This window comes from Tenrec ecaudatus, chromosome 17, assembly GCF_050624435.1.
Source record: "Tenrec ecaudatus isolate mTenEca1 chromosome 17, mTenEca1.hap1, whole genome shotgun sequence".
Lineage (NCBI taxonomy): Eukaryota > Metazoa > Chordata > Mammalia > Afrosoricida > Tenrecidae > Tenrec > Tenrec ecaudatus.
In genome coordinates this window covers 24,540,947-24,567,263 of record NC_134546.1, presented here as the reverse complement: position 1 = coordinate 24,567,263, position 26,317 = coordinate 24,540,947, and the positions used below count along the sequence as shown (strand labels likewise).

The 26,317-nt window shown below is 45.6% G+C and overlaps 1 protein-coding gene across 7 annotated transcripts in view; it reads right to left on the bottom strand.

The window, feature by feature from the left end:
- LTBP1 (latent transforming growth factor beta binding protein 1) overlaps positions 1–26,317 on the bottom strand; it is a 436,575-nt gene that overhangs the window by 276,621 nt on the left and 133,637 nt on the right. For all 7 annotated transcript variants that reach the window (XM_075536011.1, XM_075536010.1, XM_075536014.1 and 4 more), the window contains one exon: positions 6,302–6,471. In XM_075536011.1, coding sequence (XP_075392126.1) covers positions 6,302–6,471 — 170 coding nt within the window. The remainder of the gene's footprint in view (positions 1–6,301; positions 6,472–26,317) is intronic.

The window sequence follows — 26,317 nt, the reverse complement described above, 5'->3', positions numbered from 1 at the left end:
CAGAGAGCCTTCTGTTGTCTTCCCGTCTTTCGGGCACGGCAGAGCACGCCTGGTGTGTCGGTGCACACCTACATGCCCCTGCGGCTGCCTGGAACGCACACAATCAAAGATGAGGCATGACTAGGATGCGGGACTGGCTTCTAGGAGTCTTATTGGAAAGGCTCCCCACTCCACACTCACTTATGCAACGAAATGACACCTACCTGCCTTCCTGTAACCAAGAAGCCCTGGGAGCTACCTGAGGCTATCTGTCACAAATCCAAGTGGAAAATCAGACACGAAAGCGACCACGCATCAGGCCCTGTGCACTCCGGCCGGTCAGAAGAAGTCCCCGGGCATGAGCCAGCCGTCTCGGGAAACTGCCGGACCTTGCTCCTCCACTCCTTTATCCACCTGCCCCTTAAAATGGGGGCGTGTTGGCAGGAGGAAGAATTATAAAGGAGGGTGAGGAAAAGAAGCCAAGCGGCTGGGCTACCCACCCCCTCCCGCCACCCCCGTCTTCCAGGCAACCAGTAGTGCATGCAGCCGTGGAAGGAATGCGTAGACGGAGACGAGGTGGCAGCTAGGGGCTTCTGTCTGTAAAACGCCCAGGTCAAGTGTCCATTCTCTCACGCAGCGGGGTTTCATAGTAAGGCTGGGTGCAGCAAATAAGGAAGACCACAGTCTCAAAAAACAACTAAAACCCAGAAGAGCTGGCCATCCAGCCAGAACTCACGGAGACCGGGGCCCACTCCTGGACTGGAAAGGTGCAGGGTGTCTGCAGGCCTCCGGCAGCCCGTCATCGTGGTGCTCCACCCGACCCCTGTGCAGTAAGCACTGTCTCTGACCCCACCCCGAGACGAGCATGCGAGAAAGGGTCTCCCTTTCTTCGGTGGATACGGTGCCATGTCTGTGCCAGTCACTCGTTGCTTAACATGCAAATTCCTTAAAAGACACTCCGGATTCAAATCATTTAATTCCTGTGGGGAGAAGCTCCTTGGCCAGGCCATCTGTTCGGCAGCTAGCCAACCACAGGTGGGTTTTTCCTGGGTCAAGTGCCTAGCTCTCACCAACCAACTTTCTGTGGTCAGATCGCAGAGTCACCCCAACATCTTCTGACTTAATGCTCTGCTCAATGAAAGCGCTCTCAGCCTGTTCAACTGATAACCCGCTTGTCCCGATTCCCCTGAAGAAAAAATAATTACGCTAAGTTCCAGCAAGGCAGAAGATCTAAGAAAAGCAGTAGACTTGAGGGGGATTGGCAAGCCCGCAGCCCAGGTGCATGCTTTCCTTGTGGTAGAGCATGTAAGGCAGAAAACACACAGTGCCTCTTAAAGCCTCTACCCACTCTCCACTGCTCAAAGTCAGGTCCACGGCCAAGCTCAAGTCCCTGCACAAGCTCTGTGCTAGGGCCACCATGACCACAGGGAAGCCGTGGCAAGAAGAGATGGAAGAAGACTTATGAACAAATGATACAATTTTCTACCTCTATTATTTGTTCTGGAATGAGTAAAATGTTAGAAAAAAAATGAAACCCTAAATCGGGCCAATAAACACTGACAACAACAATGTCTGTACCTCTCTCTCTAAGAGCAAATGAAAGCACATCTAAGTCGTCCTTCATGGTCATGAACCCTCTCACTCACTCCCCGGTCATTGAGTCTATTCCAACTCAACAGTGACCCTACGGGGTGGAACTGCCCCTGTGGGTTTCACAGACTGGAACTCTGCAGAGGAAGAGAAAGCCTCGTCTTTCTCCCAAGGAGCAGCTGGTGGTTTTGAACTGCCAACGATGCGGTTAGCAGCCCAATGAGTAATCACTGTGCCATCAGGGCTGGATCTAGAGAGGTTCAAATGTCTTTTAAAAATCGGCATCAAGGTAGCATCTAACCAAACTAGAAAGGGTGGGTGTGTTTTTCAGTGTTGAGGACAGGAAGAAGACACATAACAGCAAAGGGTTTTGTTGCTGGCAGTCTGAACGCATACCCCACTGAAGTAAAGCAGATGCCTGCTGCAGCCGGCTACTTGGTGGAATGTGAGCTGCAAGCGTGGGTGGAGACGCTCTGGTTTCTGCTGGACTGGAGGCAGACAGGCCCTTGCAATCATGAGATGCACCTGTAGCCATTAAGTGGCGCCCATAAAAGGCAGGAGCACAACTTGCGGGTGTGTGTGGCTGCAGGCCTCATTAGGAAGAGCACTCAATCCCACCCAAGGAGCCCTGGGCCACCAAACACCACCCCACCCGCCCTACCCTGACATGCTCTAAAGAGGCTTTTATTATTTTTATCAAAGCTCTTAAATCTGTTTCTAGGATACAGGATTTTTTAAAATAACAATAATGGGGTGAGGTGCATTTGAAATGTTCTCATTTAATTTTTTTAAAGCTAAAAACTTCAAAGAGCCAACTTGTGAAATGCAATGAGAGTTAAGGATTGTTCGAGGGTGAAGGAGGGATATCGGCTTTGTGGCTAGTGTAAGAAGTTCAAAGATGGGCTGTTTAAATCACACATATATGCAGGGTGAGTACGTGAAGACAGTGTGAACCATGTGTTTAGTTATTCACATCTTCATTCATTTATTTCATGTGTTTAAATTCCATCAAAAGAAATAGTGGAATATAATCAGATTGCAGCTACTGCATAGAGAAGAAAAGGATTCCTCCCACCTCATGATGTATTAATTACTGTGTCCCTTGTAGGGGACAGAGGAGCCCTGGTGGCATAGTGGATTGTGGGTTGAGCTGCTAACCTTAACACCAGTAGTTCAAATCCACCACGTGCTCCACAGGAGACAAATGAGGCTTCCTGTCCCCATGGAGAGTCAGTCTCAGAAACACGCAGGGGCAGTTCTTCCCTGTCTAGAGTTGGAATCAACTCAATGGCAGTGAATTTGGTTGTTTTGGTTTTGAATGGAAACAAGGAAAACAATGCAGCTGATTTTGGTTGAGGTACATTTCTGTCCTGCTAGGGATACTCCAGTAAATACTGGAAAGGAAACAATGCAGAGAAAGAAAATCAGAGAGGAAAACAAAATATATTTTTTGAGAATTATTACATTAAAAAAATAAAACACTTTGACTCCTTACCTCAAAGTAGGGACAGACACATTTGATTTACTACTAAGATTAAGGCAGCCTTTTTTCCCCCCGTTAAAGTGGTAAAATATATACCACATCAAGATAATCTTTTTCATGAGAAGATGCAAATCTATTTCAATCTCTCAGGGGCAGCATTTTGTCATCTTATTTATTCAAATGAAAACCATCACTCCATTTCTAATGATTTATTCGCTAGGAACTACTTTGACTTCCACACACGTCAACATAAGAAAAGCCCTCTGTTTCTACCCAAGAAACTCAAAGACTGAGCACGCCCCACCTCTTCTTTCTGAAATATAGCCTTTCTCTTCCCCCCAAGTTGATTTTGTAGCTCTGTCACAGTGAAATTCTAAGTTCATTTATCTCATTTTTCCTTAGAAAAAGCGCCACTAGGCCCTAGAACATCCCAGAGCTGATGTGTTGACCTCTGGGCTGCTAACCTCAAGGTCGGTGGTTCAAAGCCCACTGCTGCTCCATGGATTAAAGAAGAGGTTGTCTGCTCCAATAAAGACAGTCTGGGAAACTGCACAGAGCAGTCTACTGTCTTCTAAGCCCTTTCTCCTACGCACACATCCTTTCAGTTTAATCATCCCAGTGTTGTTCTCACTCATTTTACAATTTCAGGACCCTTAATGGACCTGTTGCTATGGGTCAGAACATTAGGCTCAGTGATACCTAATGGCAGCAATGGTCCTCCCCAAACCCCTTATTTGAAAAGTTTCCAAGTAACCCTCCAGCTATCTTTGGAGGTCTGGCCCTAGCAAAAATGGCCCCTTCTCTTCTTCTCTCCTTCCTGTATACCTGAATCCATTTCAGTACCGGAGTCTTCACTGGGCAAGAGGCCAAGTATTGAGGGCCTGAGCAGAGAACTCCATCATTCTGACAACGAGTCTACTCTGTAGAAAACTCACTGAAACAGGCTGAGTGGAAAACTCACTGAAACAGGCTGAGTGGAAAACTGTTGAGTGGGACAGTGGAGATCTTCATATTTGTCGGAAACAAAATTTCATCTCCAGGAAGACAGACAAAGAGCTTTAACATAAATGAGAATACTTGGAGCTCTAGAGGGGTAAGTATTGGACCATGAACTGCAAGGTCACGCTGATGGACCTGCAAAAAACTCTGTTCTCATCAGATTCCAACTTGCAAGTGCTTCGAAACTATAGAACCTGTTTAAGGAAACAAGAAATGGCTCTTCTTGATTAAAATTGGGCTAAGAAACCTATTACACACTCAACGGGTTATTTGAGGATACACGGGGTGAAAGCGCCTGGCTGCCAACTAAAAGGTCAGCGTTTTGAATCCATCAGCCGATTTGCAAGAGTGGCCTGCTATGGGAAAGAGTAAACCAGAACAAGCCAAACTCACTTCCATTGAGTCACTTCAACTCATAGCGGCCCTATGGGACAGGTGGGACCCTACACACACACACACACACACACACACACACACCTTGCCCCTTGTTTCTGAGACTGTCATTCACACACACACGCACACACACGCCTTGCCCCTTGTTTCTGAGATTGTCATTCACACACACACACACACACACCTTGCCCCTTGTTTCTGAGACTGTCATTCACACACACACACGCACACACACGCCTTGCCCCTTGTTTCTGAGACCGTCATTCACACACACACACACACTCACACACACACCTTGCCCCTCGTTTCTGAGATTGTCATTCACACACACACACACACACACACACACACACACACCTTGCCCCTTGTTGCTGAGACTGTCATTCACATACACGCGCCTTGCCCCTTTTTTCTGAGACTGTCATTCTTTACGAGAGTAGGAAGCCTCAAATTCTCCCACGGGGCGGCTGGTGGTTTCACACTGTGGACTCGGCCATCAGGGCTCCCCCTCAGTAGAGCACAGCCTTGGAAACCTAAGGTTTCCGGGCTCGAGCCTGCCCTCTAGGATGGCGACGAGTCAGAAGGGGCTCCTTAGCCACACGTTTTGAAGGGGGCGTCAGCTGACGGAAACAGCCGTGTGTGTCTATTTGGGGAGACTGATCTAGGATTTCGCTCCTCTTTGTGATCCAAGGGCTACTTTCCCTCACCTTCTCTATCGGCCACACCAAACAGTATCTCTAGGGTACAGCCTCAGGCAAACTCAGTAGAATTTTCTCGAGAGATGTCCAAACTTTCCATGAGGGGGATTCAAAAAGCTTGTTAAAAAAAATTGAAAAAATAAGTAAATAAAAAAATACCAATTATCTTTTCATTTCCCATGATCTCTTTGAAGCTCTGTCATCTTAGATCCTCTGGGTGTCAACTGATGAGCTTTGAGGGGTAACCCAATGCCTGAGTAAGGCTCAGAGCAGAACCAGAGAGGTGGAGGTGGGCCCACGAAATCAAATCCCAGCAGATACGGACTTTCAGAGGGCCAAACACAGTGAGCCAACGCCTGGCTGGCCCCCATTCTCTCCCTGGTGGTGACAGACAGTCCTTCTCCCACCTATGACTGATGGCACAGGCAGGCAGGCAGGTGGGCGGGAGGGTGCAGACAGAGCAGGAAGCGGCTGGACCCACAGCGCCGCAGTTCCCACTCACCTCAGAAAGGTCTGCTGCTTCACTCCCCAGACTGCCTCCAGATGCGGCCAGCAGGCACCCTGCAAAACCTAAACCACAAATCATCACATTCCCCGCCCTTGGAGCCAGGACCGTCCTTGAGCTTCCCGCAGAGTGAGACATTAACCACGCTGGCCACTGATACAATAGCTCTTTACAAATTCCCAGCTAAATCTGCCACACCATCTGCTTGATATGCTGAAAGGTGGGTGGACCTGGTAGCCTAAAAATACTCATCACAGGTGAACCTTCCCAGAGTAATAATACAGGATAGTTCAGACATTTCACTCTGCCACCAAAAAACGGACCCTGGCTAGCTTACTACTAAAGAGAATACTCTATCAACCTACAATGGGGAGACATAGATCTGTATCTAAAAGTAGAGGTACCTTAGAAATGCAGCTGTCTTGCAAAGACAGAAGGGAAGACAGGTCACTTCCGGTGCCTTTCCAACATCCAGAAAAATAAAAGGAAACCATGCTAACTCTCTGTGTCTGGTAGTTTTCAGAACCAAGTCTATTTTTTTAAATGATTCTTGAATTTTATTTACTGCGACACACTGAAATCATCTAGAGTGATCCAAGTGTTTCCCGACGACGGCACCAGAACTTAGGAAGACACCGACTGGGTCCTACTCACCCTGGAAAGGTACAGCAACTCGATCCTGCCCGTATCTGAAAGGGAACACGCCTTCTGTGGCCTGTTCTCCCGAGATCACCTTCTGGGCCGCGAAGTACTTGGGCTTGATCACATACTCCTGGGTCTGGCCATGACGAATCCTCACGTGCTGGGAGGCCAGGGGCGTCATTCTGAGGAGACACAAGTATGGAGAGGGCCATCGGTAACGTACTCCTAAAAGTCATCACCCAAGATGGAAACAGCACGGAGTTAGTCAGATGGAGACAAGAGTGTGGAAAGGGAACAGTGCAAGGACGTGCCGGCTCAATCAGTTCAGCAGAGCCAAGTGTTCGTCACCTAGAGCATGCTCAGCCCAGGGCGGCCTTGGAGTGTTGCCCCGTCCTAGCTGAGATGTGGTTCAGCCTTGCTTAGCCCTCATTTATCTGTGTCTTAAGTTTCTGCCACACACAGCTGGGGGGAAGTGCTTGTAGAAAAGTTGAACACACTAACACTGAAAGAGAAAGGAAGGAGGTAAGAGAAAAGAAGAGAGGGCTGAGGGGGGGTGGGGGAACTTGGTGAGTGGGAGAGGGAGGGGGAAAACGGATCATTTTTTTCTACAGCAGTGTGGCGATGAAACTAGATGGTGTCCAACTATTAGAGAGAATGTGTCTGGCATCTTAAAGGCTTGTCTTTGTGAGTCGTCTGAGTGAGACGTCAACTGGGCCCATAAGGAAGAAGCATCCCAGCCTATGTGATCCAAGCGTTGTGAATGAAAAATTGCAGACCCAAGGAGGGAATCATATCAGAGCTTACACGGTGAACACCTAATTTTCAGAAGGCTAAGGATGACAGCAGGGACTCCAGCGGAAACCTTCTGACCACAGAGCAGGTATATGAATAGCCTCACTATCATAATGCAGTGTCATGGTGTTTTGTTTCTCTCTATTTCGTTTTCCATGTTCTTTATGTGAACATAGAGGGCTGTGGCAGTTACATAATCTCCTGTCAACTTGCAAAGGGGAGGAGTCTAGCCTGTCAATTATGTCACAGTGTGATGACCACATTTGGAGGCTCGAGGGAGATAAATAGCTCGTTGGAGGCCAGACACACACTCTCCCTGGGAGGCATTCCTGCTGACGAGCCACATGAACCCATGCTGACTACAGCTGAGCCCTGGAGCTGGAGGAGCCACATGGAGACCCACGTCAGCGCTGAGATGCTTCCACCACCACTGGATCCACAAGACTTTCCACCCATTGGGCCGTGACCTTCCTGCGTTATTCATCATTGCATGTGTTGCCTGAGTCTGAAGAGGAATTCACAGACTGGTATCAGACATATGGGATGATATTGGACTTAGGGACTTGGCTGGACTGGGCCAGGATGCTTTCTTAATATACAATTACTCTTTGATATAAAGCTCTTTCTTATGAGTGTCTATGAATTTGTTTCTCTGGTCAACCCAGACTAACACAGGAGCATTTTCTGATGGGCTGGGCAGAGCTATAGAGACAGTGACCCCGTTATTTGGTTCTTGGGGATGTGGTTGGGAAGCTCGGGTGGAGGTGGGGGAAGCTGGTGACAATGAGTAAAAGAAAGAAGGAAATGTTCTAAAATTGATTATGCAGATGTTTGTACAACTCTTACTAATATGACAGAACTATTCAATTGTAGGCTATTTGATATATATGTCAACAAAGCTGCTTAATAAAAATAAGACTTTTTATTTTCTCTTGAAGTATATATTAAAATTATTTTCCTCAACTTTTTTTTTCAATTTTATAATACTGAATTTCACTGCTGTAAACAACACCAAATTACTGCCATCTAGTCCATTCCAGCTCACAGAGAACCTCTATGTGGGGTTTCCAAGTCTACAAATCCTTATGAGAGCCAGCGGCCTCCTCTTTCTACCTTGGAGTGACTGACGGGTTTGAACCAGTGGATCTTTCAATGACTACCCTGCAGCACTACCAGGCTCCTTATAAACTACACTCCTCAGGTTGACACAACAATTGTATCCAGAAGCTGACTCGTGTTATGGATAAGATAACATAACTATCGTTAGTTATTGTTTATTAGTTTATATGGAGGAACTTATGAGTCCAAACTGACTGTACAATACTGAGTGTAAGTCTTGCGTTTCAGAAATAACATAAACCACACCACTCAGGTTAAGTGTTATATCATTATAAGTGCCTAGAAAAGGAGTAATTAAGGACAGTTGTGTTACCTTGTCAATAACATGAGTCAACTGCTGAATACAATGGCTTGGCTTGTACTCTCCTGACCCAAGACTATTGTCTGTGATAGTTATCATGCAATGTAGTCCTCTAAGTAATATGCCTTTTCCCAAATTCAATCATCCCCCGTGGAGAGAAACAAAGTCATTAGGTCAATATGAATAAAACCAAAGCCAAGTCCATTGCCCTGGATTTGATCTGACTCATAGCGACTCTGTAAGACGGAGGGGAGCTGTTCTCCGGGGTTTCATGGGCTGTCATCTTTACTGAAAAGAATGCCACATGTGTTGTCTGGTGCCAGGGGTTGTTTCTATGTCCAAAGAAGCCCCTTTTAATACTTCTTGTAAGGCTAGTCTATCAAATTCCTTTGATATTTCATCTGTTCTAGTTTTGCTGCTGTTTGGAAGAATAGTTATGATAGTTACATAATGCCATGCCAACTTGAAGATATATAAAAATGTAGGGCTGGAACCTAGCCTGTCAATCAGGTCACAACCTGATGGTGCCTCCTTGTGGGCGTGGCCTTCTCATAAGGAGGGTCCTGGGAACCTCTCCCTCTCTCTCTGTCTTCACCTTCCTGCTGGCTGATCCTGGTTGCTGTCAGCCCTGGAGATGTGTCTACCACATTGGCTCCACGGGGCTTTGCACCACAAGCCGGTGATCTTCCTATATTCTGAATCATTGCGTGTGCCTTTGTGAGCCTGAAGAGGGCCTTATGGACTAGTATTGGACTTTCTGGACTTGAGTTGGACCAGGCTGGGATGTTTTCCTGATATGGAATTACTTCTTGATATAAAGGTCTTTCTTACACATATATATGAGTGTCACTGTGTTGGCTTCTCTAGTCAACTCAGCCTAACACAACAGTTTTACTGGAAATACAGTGACTAATGGGCCCAAATTGCCAATCTCCCCAATAGCAGTCAAGCATTTTGACCACTGTACCAGCATGGCTCCAAACAGCTAATGGAAAAGATAGGGAAACACACCAACCCACACCAGAATGCGTAAAAGTGCTATGAATCTGTCCATCTCATACGTTCAGCACAGTACATTTTAGCAAAGAATTCAGACTCTAGAACAGCGGTTCTCCACCTGTGGGCCGCGATCCCTCTGGGGGTCGAAAGACCTTTCACAAGGGTCGCCCAATTCATAACAACAGCAAAAATGACAGTGATGACGTAGCAACGAAAATAACTATGGTTGGGGGGGGGGTCCCCACCACATGAGGAACTATATTAAAGGGTCGCAGCCTTAGGAAGGTTGAGGACCATTGCTCTAGAAGGAAACCTACTCCCCTGTCACCTGATCTAAAAGCCTGGGCTGGATGAGGGAGTGGAGGTGAGGGGTGGGGATACAAAAAGTTAACACACTTGACAGCTAAAGCAAAGACTGAAGGTTGGAGGGTCAAACCGGAGAAGTGTTGTGAGAATGGTGCCACGCCGGGCGTTTTTTTTTCGTCTGGTGTACACATGGTTGCTATGAGTTGCAGGGGACTCGACCGCGCCCAGCAGCAAACATCAGAAGTCCCTCAAAAGAAAGGCCTGGCGATCTAATTCCAAAACACCAGTCACTGAAACCCCGACCAAGCACAGCTCTGCTCTTAAATCCACAGAGGCACCAGGAGCTGGAATTCACTCCACCGAAACTAATGAAGGAAGGAAGATCTGAACAATAAAGAAATGATACCACAGCAGGTCATTGGGAAAGATACATTGTCACACCAACATAGGAGCAGAGAATGGCTTATCAAAAGCAGGGAAAGTTTCACACCGATCAGGCAATGGAGCCCCTTCAACTATGGCCATTAATCATACTTCAGACGTGGAAACAAACTCACCCAGAGGCCTCAACTTTGAACCAAGCAATACACAGATCCATACAAGGACCAACAGTGGGGAAGTGCACATCCCCCAGAATCATCAGGTATTGGAGGCTAGAAGAGCCCCATTTCCTAAGGACCAGCTTCAGAAGGGCTAGGAAAGGAGGAGGGATGTACACATGAAATCCAATGAGCAAGGGAGATAAGTGATGTTAGTTACATTGTGGCCATTGCAATCAATGACATGAAACAAAATGTCTATGAACTGTTGAATCGAAAACTGATCTGCTTTGCGAACTTTCACATTTCAAAAAAAGGAAACTGTTTTGTTGTTTCATTTTAAACTAAGAGGCAGTACGGATTTGGAATAAAGTCGGTCTACGGCATTCTTTCCTCCGGTGGGAGTCGATGACAGTGCAGCACAGGTATCCTTGGGACATCCTGGAGCAAACTGGCTGCGGTGCAGGGGACTTCCTCCTTCCCTCTTCTCATCAGGAATCTCGCTCCATCTCTTCGCATCCATGCTCGCAGGAGTTCTGGAGGAAATAAGCCCGGGCCTGGACTTTCCCAGACAAAATGCCAAGCAAGGATACCACTTCTGTCAGCAGACTAATGACAAAATGACTAAAAGCCTATCATTGTAAGCACTTTGGGGTCGATGATGTAAGTGTTGGTTTGAACTTTATGATGTTTGGTTGAGATGCAGTAGAAACTGAAACAGCTGGGTGCATCTGGTGATGACTGATAAGAATCACCGTCTCTCTGGTTAGCTCCGTTAGAAAGGAGAAGTCCTCCTCATCTCAGGGCAGCTTGCGCTCAGCCATGCTGGCTGTCACCTGGTCACCACGCTGTGGGGACCTGCTCAGAGAAGCAAAAGGCTACCCAGCTCAGAGACAGCCCAACGCTGCAGGAGGCTCTTGAGCTGCTGCAACTCATTCCCGCTCTGAGCGATGAGAGTCTATCTCGTCAATGAAGTCCTCCCTTCTCTCCCTGCTGAGTAGAGCTGATGCACGGGCAGCAATAAGCCAGGTGTGTCTGTCACCTGAAAGCACAAGTCATGCCTGGGCTCCTTGACCAAAACATAACCTACAGGCACTCAGCATACAAATAAGGCTAAGCTGGACCAACCAAACCGAGACTTTGGGTGACCCCCCTCATCCAACACAAACATAAAATAGGTTCGTTCTCTTGGCAGTGGTACCTACTGAACCACGTAAGCCACCGAGTCCATTCCAATTGGCTGAAACCTTGTGCTGGGGAAAGTCAACCTGTTCAGCGGAGTCTCGTGGCTGATTTTTCAGAAGGACATCGACAGGCATTGCTTCCAAGGCACTTCTGGGTGGACATGAACCAGCCTTCAGCCTTTCCGCTGGCAGCCAAGCACTGTCCAGACTTCTCAGTCCCACCATGGGTTCATTTTTTTATTCATTGCAGACACAATTGCAAATACAAGGGGGCTTTCAAAGAGTTCACAGAAGAAGGAAAAAAATAGAACTAAAGACAACGGGATATTTTTTTTGCAAACATTCAGAAGCCCCTTTACATATTTTGGGGTGTATATCTTTGCTTTGATTTCTAAAGACTAGATGTGCATATATATCATTATAATCGTGAGATGGACACTAGGCTACATCATGGTTGCTCTAGCCAACAGGAAATTTTCCCTAAAACTAAATCAGGCAGCAGGAATCAGCATCAAATGTGTAAAACATGATTTGTCTGTTTATACTCCCAGCTTCTTCATGGCAGCTTCAAGTCAAAGGTGGAGCTAAAGGTGACGCTACAACTATCATGTGGCAGTATGACAACATCTTTATTAGGATGTAAGCCACATACCATCCTAGCTGTACATTTTAATTACAAAATTAATGGCTCTTGTGCAATCATTACCACAGCCCACTTTAGAGTATTTTCAAATAATTTGCTTTCAACTTCCGATAGCACAGGCATCCAGTTGGGTGTTGTCTTTTGAATTAATCCTCTATGTTGTTTAAACCTAATGTATGAAGAACGTAAAGGAGCCAAGTTCAATGGGGGCAAAAACATTCGTTCCCATCAAGTGACACCCCTCTTCACACCGTGAATTCAGCACTCATGGGGGAAAAGAAGCAGGAACCAGACAGAGGGAGATCAAAATATCAGCATGATCCCTGATAAAGCTGGCTGTAAAGTGTGGCTTAGAGCCCAGAAAAAAACAACCACACTGACTTACCATCAAGTGGATTCCAATACATGGCAAGTAGCACCTCAGAACACCCTACAAAATAGGCAGCAACCCTAGAGCGGGCAGAGCCTGACTGGCTAATCCCAGGTCACAATAAGGAGAAAATGCACATGTCCCACAGGTGACCCGGTCGCCTACTGGGGACCAGTTTCTTTTCTCCAATACATCCGCCAGAGCACTCTCCTGCCCCACAAGGAAAAGCGATGGGGAGTGGGGCCAGGGCAGGTGGAGGGGCTTCTCCACGGGTATCCCCCTCAAGTGGTAGGAAAATGAGGGACAGGGAGCTGATGTTTTCTGCTAAAACTGCTTTCTCTCTCCAATCTGGCAAAAGCCAGCAAACTGAAGAAGAAGAAAAGAGAGGGAAGGCATTTACATTTAGCAATGTCGGAAACTGGGAGTGCTGTGTAGCCGCGCCTGTGAATGCACATGGATTCACTCCATGCTACAACAGCTAAGCACCAACATGCATGTAAGCGTGTAGTTATGCATACGTCTATGTACGGCACATGTATAGACATGCACACACACACTGGTGACACAGCATCTACGGAGTTTGCTACAGTGCTGGCCTTTATCCTTAAAGGACAGTCACAACTAGACATTGATCACAAGAAGACAGGAAAGCGTGCTTTGGGAAGTGTCACACTTGCAACAGTATTGAAAGGATCTGAGTTAAACTGATGCCTGTGCCGGGGCAGCGAGGATGCACAGGATGGAGGCAAACGTGAAGGGCTGTCCGGGAAAACGACTGCACGCACTGATTAAATGCGTGAGGTGGACGGCTAAAGGGACAGAATGCAAGCAGGACATGAGGCGGCCAGCCTGGTTGAGTGAACGGAGCTTTTAAGGTCTGAGCAAGGGGAAAGGGAAGAGCAAAGAAAGGCAGTTGGAAGAACGGGCTAGGCTGTGTGGTCATCATTCTAGACGGACTCGAGAGGAATCCTTAGAAAAGTATTCCGAGTTTGGAAGCAGTGGTGATCGTCGAAGAGCCCTGTGTGATACCCCTACTTTTCACGATCAGCCGCCGACTGGCGAGCTGGAGCTTTGAGCACACCTAGAGGCAGCAGGAGGAGACGCCTAGGGATCTATTTCTAAAACCTCACCCACTGAAACCCCCATGGAACACAGTTCTCCTGTAACACCACCACCCCGCCCCCGGGGCTGCCAAGAATCGGGTGGGCTGGATGGCACCTGGTAAAATAGGGACCAACATCTTTCAAGGTGGCCGTGTGGCAGGACACACAAAAACAACTACAGGGGCTTGGAGGATATTCGCACTTGACAGTAGGGACATAAGGACAGAAAAGGGACTGTGGTGATTACATAATCCGGTGTCAACTACTAAGAGTGAAGGGGTGGAGTTTAGCCTGTCAATCAGGTCACATCTTGATGACCTCATTTGGACGCAGGAAGGAGATAAATAGATCACTACAGGCCAGACACACTCTCTCCCTGCAAGATATTCCTGTGGACAAGCCACATGGAGCTATGCTGATGGCAGCCAGAGTGCTGGAGCTGGAAGAGCCACACGGAGACCCACACCAGCACTGAGATGCTCCCACCACCACTGGATCCACAAGACTTTGCACCCACTGGCCTATGATCTTCCTGCATTCAGCATCATTGCATGCATGTGTTGTGTAACTCTGAAGTGGAATTTATAAGATGGTATCGGACATATGGGCTAATATCAGAATTATGGACTTGATCTAGACTGGGCTAGGATGTTTTGTCAATACACAAGTGCTCTTCTATATAAAATTTATGTGTGTGAATCTGTTTCTCTAGTCAACCCAGCCTAACACAGGAATTTTAAAAATAGAGAAGAAAAAAAACCAAGAATAATATAGATTCAGAAATTATAAATCTAAGAAAGTTTCTAAGATGAAGGGAGAGTCAGTCACCCACCATTTGCTGCCCAAAAAAGCAGGGGGTAAAGTACCATATATAATTGAGTATAAGTCAACCCGAATACCAGCCGAGGCACCTAATTTTACCACAAAACTGCATTAAAAATGTGCTGAAAAACTCAGCTTGAATAGTCGAGTGTATACGGATTAAAGTAAAGGCCACAGGGTTTGGCAGGCAGTCCCTGGCACCAGCAACAGTGCATTTGAGTTGTGATAGGAGCCGAGGCCTGGCTGTGGCGAGTGAAACACTGGATGGGTGATGCACAAACCTGAAAGGAAGCAAGAGAGAGAAACGGAGCAGACATTAGGGGTGGGGCTTGCCCTCTGAAGACAGGAGTCTGTCGAAATTGTGCCTTTATAAGCAGAGGGGAAAACAATTGCACAAAACCTATTTCCTTGGAAGAAAGGATTAGTCACCAACTGTTTACCCTGCTGCCCCCGTAGTGGCAATTTCTGGCACGGGCACAGTCTAAATTTTTCCATGTTTCTACTAAATCCATTATTTGACCCACAGCAAGGGCGGGGGCATCTGGCAAAGCCCGCGCCCCTTTCCAAGGGCGGTGGACCACACAGAAGACAAGCCCCAACACAAGCACATTTCCCCCAGCAGGCCAGGCTAACAAAGCGCCAACCGTTTCTCCTACGTGTAATGTAGTCCGGTTTCTAATCAGGTGTGGGGACATGGGGGTGGCAGGAGAAAACTGTGTGTAAAAGAAAGTCACAAATAAGTCACTTGAAGTCTCTGAAGGCCAATTTCTCTCCATAAAATTCTAGTAATAGATGTATCCCACCCGTATTCCAAGTTGTTCAGAAATTGAGTGAATGGGACTCGAGAAGATGGTGTGACTTCGAGTTCATTTTTAAAGGTCAGTTAGTGGTCACGTGGCTGAGCTGCTAACTGAAAAGTCAGTAGTTCAAACTCACCAGCCTCTCTGTGGGGTAAGAAAACTGCACTAATTGACTTGCCTAACGAGAGACAGCCCAAGATGCTGGCTTAGTCAGACACACCTTGCCATCATCGCTCTAGAGCAGGGATCCTCAAACTTTTTAAACAGGGGGCCAGTTCACTGTCCCTCAGACCTGTTGGAGAGCCAGTCTATAGTTTAAAAAAAACTATTAACAAATTCCTATGCACACTGCACATACCTTATTTTAAAGTAAAAAAAACTAACGAGACAAAAACACCCAGCAGGCCGGATAAATGTCCTCGGCGGGCCGCATGTGACCCGCGGGCCATAGTTTGAGGACGCCTGTAATAGAGGAAAGAGCCAAGAAGACAAGTGAAACTGAGACAGATGGCCATTTCGGAACCCTGGACATAAACATAAAGATGAAAAATTAGACTGAACACCAAGTGGAAAGGAGAGACTGAATCAATCAGTGAACACAGAGAGTTTCAGATTATGGACTTCCAACCAAATGGCTTGGCACGGCACACGACAGCCATCTTTGGGACAAACTGAGCAGTGTTCCCAGATGAGGATCATAGGCAGGCAAATTTCATAGAATTCCCAATGAAAGAAATTCTGGCAGACAAAAGCAAAGTGCCAAGTGCCCCAACACCTAATTACAAACAGGGGATCCCAGTGCCTTCATCCAATGAATAGATGCTACAGCACTGCCTACTCTACACCTGGTAGCTTGTGCAGGCTGTCTACACCTGAAATGAAATGTCTCCAGATGCACGGAGGACTTGTCCTGGTCATTCGAGCAGCAATGCCTTGCAGAGGCTACAGTGAAGTCCTGACATCCAGAGGATGCATTCTCTGCTAGAACTACCCCGGAACACAAGAGCTGTGGACAGACCTTGACCTGCTGCCTACCATGAGAAAGAAACTGCTCTCACGCCTCCACTCAATCTTGGAAGAGTCACACAACAGAACAATTACATATGGGTGTGGCCCATCGCACTCATTCATTAGAATAAATCACATACAATCAAACCACCACCAAATTAACACACAGACCAAAACTAGAAAATAACAACAATTAAAATAATACAAAAGAGACAGCTATTCTAAAGTGAAAGAGAAAAAGCAAAGTTCCTGCTATACCAAAGTAAAACAAGAAGACGTTAAGAAGCTGCAGTATACAGATGACATGACCTTGCTTGCTGAAAAGGAAGGAGCACTTGAAGCACTTGCTGCTGAAAGTCAAGGAGTACAGCCGCTAGTACGGATTACAACGCAATATAAGAAAGGCCAAAATCCTCACAACTGGACCAATGTAAGTAACATCATGCTAAAGAGAGAAAAGGTTGAAGTTGCCGAGGGTTTTGTCTTCCTTGGATCCACAATCAGTGCTCATGGAAGCAGCGTCAAGAGATCAAAAGACGTACTACATCAGGTACATCTGCTACACAAGCCTCTTGGGAATACTGAAGCGCAAGGGTGTGACTTTGAGAACTGAGGTGCTCCTGACTCACGCCACGGTCTTCTCCACTGCATCCTATGCATGGGGAAATCGGACAATGAATTAGACAGACAGAAGAATAGGCGCATATGAATTGTGATGCAGAAGAAGAATATTTAAAGTACCATGGACTGCTGAAGGGGCAAACTGATCTGTTTTGGAAGAAGTAAGTCGAGAGTGCTCCTTAGAGGCCAGGACGGAAAGGCAGACTTATTCTTACATACTTTGGACACATTGTCAGGAGAGGCCAGTTGTTGGAGGACCTCCTGTTTGGTAACGTGGACGGGTGGTGAAAAAGAGGAAGGCCCCGACAAGATGGATGGACCCGGTGGCTGCTTCAATGGGTTCAGGCACAGGAACAGTTGTAAGGATGATGCAGGACCGTGACCATGCAGTGTTTCACTCTGTTGTGCATGGAGTTGCTGTGTGTTGGAGCTAACGCAATAGTGCCTAACGACAACCTAACAACTATGCAACTGCAAAGAATGATGAATAATCCACAAAACATCTTCTAATAGGGATAGATCGGGACAATGAGGGCGAGTGAAATACACAAATCACTAAAGGACACATATTGTAAAGTCCTACTTATAAATAAAGCCAAGAAAAGGTAAGCACACAGAAAACAATGTTCTTTGATGACCACTGGGGTGGGACAGGAAGTCATTTTTAGAGAGTAGACACTTCATATTTCTGGTCAGCAAGGTCAATATATACTATGAGGTGAGTCCACACACTTTGACTAAAGTCAATGAAGACACGGGGATGCGCAAGAAGAAAAGAAAATCACAGTAACTGCTGTAACACAATTTTGCAAAAACAGTAATACAAAAAATGTGAGTGGTCACTTAGAAATGCATGTTACATAGGTATATGAAAGACTATTACTTATATATGCATGCTATATGTTTATAGGAAGGTGAGCACATCTGCATGCATATAGAGGTATCAGTAAATCCAAATTTGAATGTGCTGCATATATAATCAGGTAGGTAATAAAACACACAGGACCCACAGGTAGAGAGAGACCTCCTGGACACGGTCAAACACCTTGAGGGATTGGTAGACTACATTAAAAGGCTTGGGCTATCATCTCATGGCCTAACTCAGTCAGATGGCAAAATTTAACTTATATGAATCATGTCCTTAATTGTGGTTTGTGAGAAGACAAAGGTTCAGAAGCTTATTGGACCTACCACCCACCGCCTTTTGTTTTTAAATCATTTTATTGGGGGCTCATACAACTCTTATCACAATCCATCCATCCATTGTGTCAAGCACATTTGTACATTTGTTGCCATCATTCTCCAAACATCTGCTTTCTACTTGAGCCCTTGGTATCAGCTCCTCATTTCCCCCTCCCTCCCCGCTCCCCCCTCACTCATGAACCCTTGATAATTTATAAATTATTATTATTTTGTCCTATCTTACACTGCCCACCCCCCTTATCAGAAAAAAAATTTTTTTAATTACTCAGTGCCACCCCTCCCCCACCAGTCACTAAAAACGTGTGTACTGGAGCCCATGATCCAGGACAAAGCGTTGTTGTTGTTGTTAGTTGCCAACAAGTGAATTCCAGCTCGTCACTACCCAATGGACAACAGTAAGAGCCACCACGCAGGCCCCCACCATGCTCACGAGTGCCCCAATGTCTGAGCTCGCTGTGGTAGCCCCTTTGTCAATCCATCTCACAGAGGGCCTTCCTCTCTTCTCTCCTCTGCCTCTCTCCTGGACCAGTATGACGTCCTTCTCCAGGGACTGGTCAGCCAGCTCGGTTGACCTACTGGCTGCAACAAGGGGCCCCCATGTACCAATGGTAAGGGCAGTGTTTCCTTCTGTTGTGCACAGGGTCAGGATGCGATGGAACCCATCGCTGAATAGACTTTCTATAAATTCAGAACTTGGTGATTTTATATAGCCTCAGGTCGTTTGTTTTAAATAAAGCTTTGGAAGATTTTGCTTTGCTTGTTCCTTGCCACTGAGTTGTGTATGGCCCACGTACAGGATCCTCATCCTGTGCCATCTTCAGGAGCCGTGGCAAGGGTGAGCCCCACGGATACGCTTCCATCCGTCCATTTCGTCCAGGGCTTCCTTCATGTGGGTTCACATACCACGTAACCAAACAGGGGGGCCTTTTAACAACCGATCCTCCCTGTTACAAAGTCCCTGAAGCAAGAAGCCTCCCCTTGCTGACGTCTAAGGAGCATTCTGGTTCGATCTCTTCTAAGGCTAATTGTTCATTTTTCTTCTCACAGTCCGCACTATATTAAATATTCTTTGCCAATCCAACCTTTGAAGGCGTGAATTCTTCAGCCTTCCTCTTTCCCGGTCTAGCTCTGTAAGCAGTGTGTCTTTCATCTAAGACACCCTGGTGGCATCGTGGGGTGAGGTCAGGGGAGGTGATGGGAAGAGGGTATCGAAGGGTCCACGTAGAAAGAGAATGCTTGGAAACTGATGGTGGTGGCAATTGTACAATTCTGTTTGACGTGATTGAACTATGGAATGATGTGACATATAGAAATTAAAAATAAAATAAAAATTTAAAAAGCCATGAGCTAATCCTCGGGAGAAAATAAGGCTGGCTGGTCTGGTCCAAATTACAGGCTCAGAAAGCCTGAGTTGGAATTCACTTGACTGTAGTGGGTTGGTTTTCTAGGCACTTTGGGGCAATCTTTAAATCTGAACTCCAGTATTAACCAAGAAGTGAACTTGAGTTCGTGTGTGTGTAAGTTCTGGTCTTTGGGGGGCAGTAGAAGAAACTAACACACTTATTTGTGTATGAGTCAGGCAACGTACTAGGTATTGTCATACTTTTTAATCTAGTTCATCGTTGTTTTCTCATCAACTTTCTGAAGTGACTATCCCAGGGCTCATATTGCCGTGAGGAAATGGAGTAATTCTTCCCTCCTCCCCATGAGAATTGGTGAAGTTCGAATTTGCTTTTTGGAATCGGATGAGAAAAAGCCTGCCCCTGGCACTGTCTCAATGGGGTCGGAGTCTTAATTATTGGTTACATTGTTAGGTTCTTTGGATTGTATATTTAGTTAGATTTTCCTTGGCTCCTTTTAGTTTCGATCAACAGGAGGCGGCTGTCATTCCCTTTGTGTTCAGGGAAGCTGTCCAGAGTAACCAAAGGAAGCAAGCCGGACACAGGGCGGGACTTCAGCGATGGACAATATTGCCTTCCATGGTTACTTATAAAACAGCTGATTCAATTCAAGGTCTTGATGATGTCGGTCTTGTTTTGCAGCGCTTTGGGAGATGGTTACCTCATTCTGCAGATACGGTACCAGCCTGAAGAGCGTGGAGGTTTGCCCAAAAATAGCCAGGGAGAGAGAGGATGCCTTGCTAGAATGTATCTTTTCCTTCATTCTCTTTCTATAGATCTGTATTTCTATATCAGGTTATTTATCTTTTACTCCTTGTGAAAATAATACTAATCCCCTGTCACATAGATATCATCTTTTCTACTTTATAAGGTACTTTAACATATATGATTCCAGAGTGTTTCAAAAAGAGAAATAGTACAACGATATCCCACAGTATCCAACTTTTACCTTCAATAACTGCCAGCTGATAGCCAAGTTTGTTTCATGTATACACATTTTCATTTTCTAAGCTACACATTTAAAGCTTGTCTAAATAGTTTAGCACATATCTATACGGAAAAGTCTTTGCAGGGGCAAGGAATTATTTAGTGTGGCTCTTTTAGCCAACGTCTCTGTTAATTCCCACCAAACTACCTTTGCCGTGGGTCTGGGTAAGAAGGAGGGATAGGATCCACTGTGACTACCCATAAGGGCTCCAAAATTGGGCACAGACGCCATGAGAATGTGGTTCTGGGCCTTGTGTTCCTCCTGCGGGAAGATCTACCATAGGAAAGATTTGCTTGATTGAACCTTGCTGCTGCTTCTCATGGCTTTTGACTCAGCATGTGCACACATGAATATGCCATGCTGCCCTTCCCCCGCCCCAGGTATATTGGCTTTATAAAAATTAAAAAATTTTTAAGTAACGTTCCCAGCAGTGCGGATCTTTCAGGTCCTGCAGGGCAGTGGATATTTTGTTCAGCTGGATCAGGCCTGACAAGAGGACTGGAACAGATGTTTGAATTTGGTTAAACGCTTTCAATATTTATTACTTAGGTGACCTAGTTTAGCAGCGATTGTAATAGAAAAAACAAGGCCATTTGGGGAAAAACAGAGTTTATTGCATTCACCTTAAAAATGGAAAGAATTTCCCCTTTTGTACTTTGTTTAGCTTGGATGTGGGAAAACTGAACCTCGAGAGATTCTCTCCCCACATTAATAAGGTGTCCACATTAACAATGATTTTCCCACATGATGTGGTTGTTACTGTGACTGGAGAAGTCACGCAGAGCTCTGGTTCTGGGTGTGCTACCACACCTGAATGTCAGAGCTGGCCACAGGGAGCGGCTAACGGAGTCTGCAGGACAGACAGAAGGAAAATTTTAAATGCCCAAGTCTTACGCAGTCCTGTGTATCCTGCCTCTGCTCAGATCACTGCGGGGCCCCTGTCCCACAACTGTGATCCTCCTAAGCATGGCATTCATCCTGGACTCTGCGAACAGATGATGCTGGCTGGTAAAGGGGGCAATTATCAAGAACGCCAACTGATCTCAGACAAGCTCCGATGATCTTTTTCATTCTCTCCGGCTGACAGGCAATGGGGCTCCTTCCTTTCCAGGGTGGGGTCCCTCACTTCCTCACCACCCATGGTCAGGCATCTTCTGGCTCCTCATGGCCAGGAGCTCCCACTTTCTGCTCTTGGTCAACTCAGCGATCTCCATCTAGACACCAGGGAATGACCTCCACCCAGGTCCCTTCTTTCAAGAGTCAACTCCTCGCCAATTTGCCTGTTCGTGGTTGCTCTCCACTGCCTTCGAATAATTGTTTTCCTAGTTTGTCCCGATGTTAATTCTCTCCTAGAAGGTTAGTTTAATGATCGCTTGCAGCTATTGGCATCGCCAAAGTCAGACTCTTCCCCATCAGCATTTTAAATGTTGCCTTCACTCAGTATCATTCCTGCTTATTTTACATCAGTATCTATGTATGTCTTTGTTTTTAAAAAACAGAGTAGAAGTATTCCTTGTTAATTTTTAGGTAATTAAATAGAACAAGGAGAAGCCGACACCTATTTCATTTTCAGTTCATTGCAACCATTTGTTTACACTGTACCAGGAAGTATGGGATATACATTTGGGAATGATCAGATTTGATTATGTATATTTATATCTGGTGGTGGGATGAGTGCTAAAGTGGGGGGAATATGTCCTCTTTAGAGACATGGGTGAAGATACATGCCCACGTTTCTACTTGGAAGTTAGCATGACCTTGCACATTAGCTCAGAGCACCATGGGGTATGTTACCATGTGCAGGGTAACTCATGAAAGCAGTCCGCTTGCCAAGGCGCCAGGATTCATTGCATTCTCGGTAACTGGGGAATCTGTAAGATCTAACACATTGAATAATAAAATAACATCATTATGTGTTACTCGCAGAGCACTACACGCCAATTACAGTTAATGGCTTTATGTAATTCCCCAAACTTAATCGGTAATTCATGTGATAATGTCTGGTGTCCCACATTCTACAATGGGGCCAGTGTAATTTCATTGGCGAGAAGCAGTGTTCAGAGAGCAAGAGGGGGCCTGGGTCTCAAACAGTCTACCCTCCTCATTCTACAGATGGGGAAACTGAGGACTTTAACAAATTCTCACTCAAAATCAAACCTGTCAACAAAGATAGAAACCAGCCAAAGCCAGCTACTTACTCCAATACAACCCATTCTCTCAGATCCTGCAAAAATATGAAATAAGAAAATATTAAAGGTAAGCAGAGGCAAAATCCTTAAGGAAAGAAGGAAACTGAAATAAAATTGTCTAAATGTTTACATTCTTGCTGAACATGAGTGGCCTTAAAACCTCCCTATGCCTTTGAAGAATAGAGACAGCAAAACAGATGAGTGTAAAAAGGTTTTCTGTGGTCATGAAAAAGTACGAGCTCGCTATTGAAAGTGAGGCAGCATGAACACATATGACTAACACTGCCTTTTATTGCCAGAGCTTACTTATCCTGTTAAAAATCTCTGTTCACCTCTCTTAATTCCACATTAAACTACCCATATGGGACCCAAAGGATGTTAAGTTCTAGGTTCCAATTTGTCTGTAGAAATTCCTAAATGTTGAAAAGAAAATAAAAAAGGCCTAGTGATGCCCGCATTTCCAAGCAGTATTTCTCCCAGGAGGTTCTCCATAGATGCCAAGGCAGGTCCCATGAGACTGTGATCATGATCACCATCATTACATTATATTATTATTACTGTACTAGCTCCCCTCCTTGGAGTTCAATTAGTTGGGTTCTGAGACCTGTCACAACGCAATCATCTCCTCCACAGAAATAACTACATCTTCAGCCAAAGGAAGAAAAGTAATCTTTATTTATATGTATGTCTTACCCATTGCCTGGAGTCTTTAAAATGAAATCAAGGGAACAGTCTGGAAAGTCTACACTGGCAAATGTGAGTCCTTGAAGGTGAAAAACTAAAATAAAAATTCACAAAGAGTGTTCAGCAGGAGTAACTTAACTGCCAAAAAAAAATAACTTGCCAAGTAAATGTTTCAAAATGCTTGGATTGTTCTAGCTGTATAATTTTGTTCAACTGTTTCCACCAGGCTGTAAATAAAACCCCATTAGATTTTAGATTCTAGAGCAACCGGCCATCTCATTGAATGGGGGGCGGGGGGGGGGGGGGTAGCAGGGGCAAGAGATGATTTGGGGGGGGGAGAGCGGCAAGCAAGCCAAGAACATTTGCATTTAACCATCTTAACAGCTGTAAATCAAATATTTGACTTTGCTCACTGATTTCCCTTTGAAAATACATGTAAGTGAAACAAAGGCTTGATTCAAACAGATTCCAGACTGGTTTTAATGTTATGAACAAAATGCTAGTTTGTTGAGAAGTATGTCCCACTTTAGGGCATGTCTGCTGGCGCTGCTGGGAGCACCGCAGAGTATTCTATGTCTGTTGCAGGTCCTGCCAGGGCCAGGGGTGGTGTCCTTCTCCTACATCTTCAGGTTCCCTTTCCTCTATCTCAGACATGTATGAAATAAAAAGTATTAAATTATAAAGGCTTAAGCCTTTCCCACACGGAGGTTGATGAAGTAGTCCCTTGTGGGCTAGTGGAATTTGTACAACAAAGAACAGACTATATTGCAAAAAACAGGTCCAAGATGCTCCCGGTGAGTGATGGGAAGGGGGAAAGGTTTGAGAGTTTAGGGACATGCGATGCGCTCATGGAAAGTCGCTGCTGTATGTAAATGTCAACGTTGAGAGAGATTTCAAGGTTTTCTGTGAAACCCAGCAGCTCCTCAAATACAAATCATACTTCAAGCAATGTATGGGGAGCTTCCCTTTTTTTTCAAGCTTTATAAAGTGTCTTTCTACTTCTATAAAGGTTTTCATTTTCTGAGAACATTCGTTCATTACAAAATATGGAGAGGAATGGTGGCTGTTCCATCAAAGGCTGAAGCTCTACCTTTAAAACCGCTCTCCACCTCCTTGCTCGAAGGGGAGAAATAACATCCATCCATTGCTGGTGGATGATCCAGACTGAGAAATCATAAGGATCAAAGCAGAAATAAATGATAAGGAAAACCAACCCGACCAAAAACACAGCAACAATGGATGATAGCGTCGCGGCGCTGATTCTGGCTCACAGCAAACCTTTCCAAGGCCGTGAGTTCTGTTCAAGGGAGAGGGGTTAGCTCAGAAGGCTGTGGTAACTACGGGGCAGAATTCCGAATGGGTAATCTTGAAATGTTGTCTAGGACTCAGCACGATCATGGGGCTTATTAAGAAGATGTTTTCAGAAAACCGATGACTGCATGGATGGGAAAAAACAAAACAACGAAGGAAGCTGTGTTGGGGAATGATTTCTTTTCCTTCATGACAATGATCCTGCTCATTCCTTAAGGTAGCAAGGGCTGTCCTACAGGAATTCCCTTGGGTAGATAGGATCAGGTATCAGGCATCAAAGAACAAAAAAATCTTATCATTGCAAATGAGGGGGAATGCAAAGTGGACACCCAGAGCCCATCTGTAGGCAACTGGACATCCCCTTACAGAGGGGGCTGCATGGAGGAGGCGAGCCAGTCAGGGTGCAGTATAGCACCAATGAAACACACAACTTTCCTCAAGTTCTTCGGCACTTCCTTGACCCCACTATCATGACCTCAATTATACCTTACAAATCAGATTAAACCAAAGCATGCATACTGCTACAGATAAGAGCCTGCAACTCAGGGAATCCAGGATAGATAACCCCTCAGGGCCAACAATTAGATACCAGGAGGATTAGGGAATGATGGGGGTGGGTAAAGGGAGAATGAATCACAAGGATCAATTAGAACCACCCCCAGGGGAACAAATAATGGAAAAGTGGGTGATGGGCAAAAGAGGATGATGTAAAATATGAATTTAATTATCTATAACTTATCAAGGGTTCATGAGGGAGGGTGGGGGAGAGAGGGGGAAGAAATGGGGAGCTGATGTCAGGGGTTCAAGTGGGAGGAGAATGCTTTGAAAATGATGATGGCGGCATATGTGAAAATATGGTTGCCACACTGGATAAATGTATGCATTGTGATAAGAGAGGTAAGAGGCCCCAATAAAAGTATTTTTTAAAAGCATATGCTAAGAATAATAGTAGCTGCTTCCTGACACTGTGATATCAAATAGAGAGCACTCAGCACCTCAGCATCGTGTCTATGATAAGCAAACACCCACTCGGTGTCATAACAAGAAGCTGTCCTTCAGCTGGCACCAAAGGCCTGGAAAGCATGGCACCGCACGCAAACAGATCCAGCATGCCTCAGGTCTCCTTCACCGGAAACGTGACATCACCCAAGGCAGCGCCTGTTATCCCATAGAGTCAAGAAACACCCAGCACAAAGCAGAGGATAAAAACACAGAGAACATTTTCAAAGCCATTCCCACTCCATGCAATTGCTCAAACATGAGACGTTGCACGATGTCTACAGTAAACAGCAAGTGGAACTATGGAATGACCCAAATTTTCCAACTCTTCCATGGGAATCATAAACATTATTTTAATGAAAAATTCCAGATTTGGAGCACAAATTGCTAAATGCATAGGAAATAAATAATATCAAGTTTCGTGCTGATCAAAGTCAGCAAACTGATCCGTGTGCTTCTTGGGAAACAAACTGACTAGTTATTCTTTCGTGTCTGCCTCAGCGATTGTGACCTATGTCCAATGAATGTGTCTGTTTAGCACAACGATGAGTCACTGTGTGTGTGTGTGTGTGTGTGTGTGTGTGTGTGTGTGTGTGTGTGTGTACACGACACTGGGGGTTGGAAGGCACGTAGTCTGCCACCAGGCC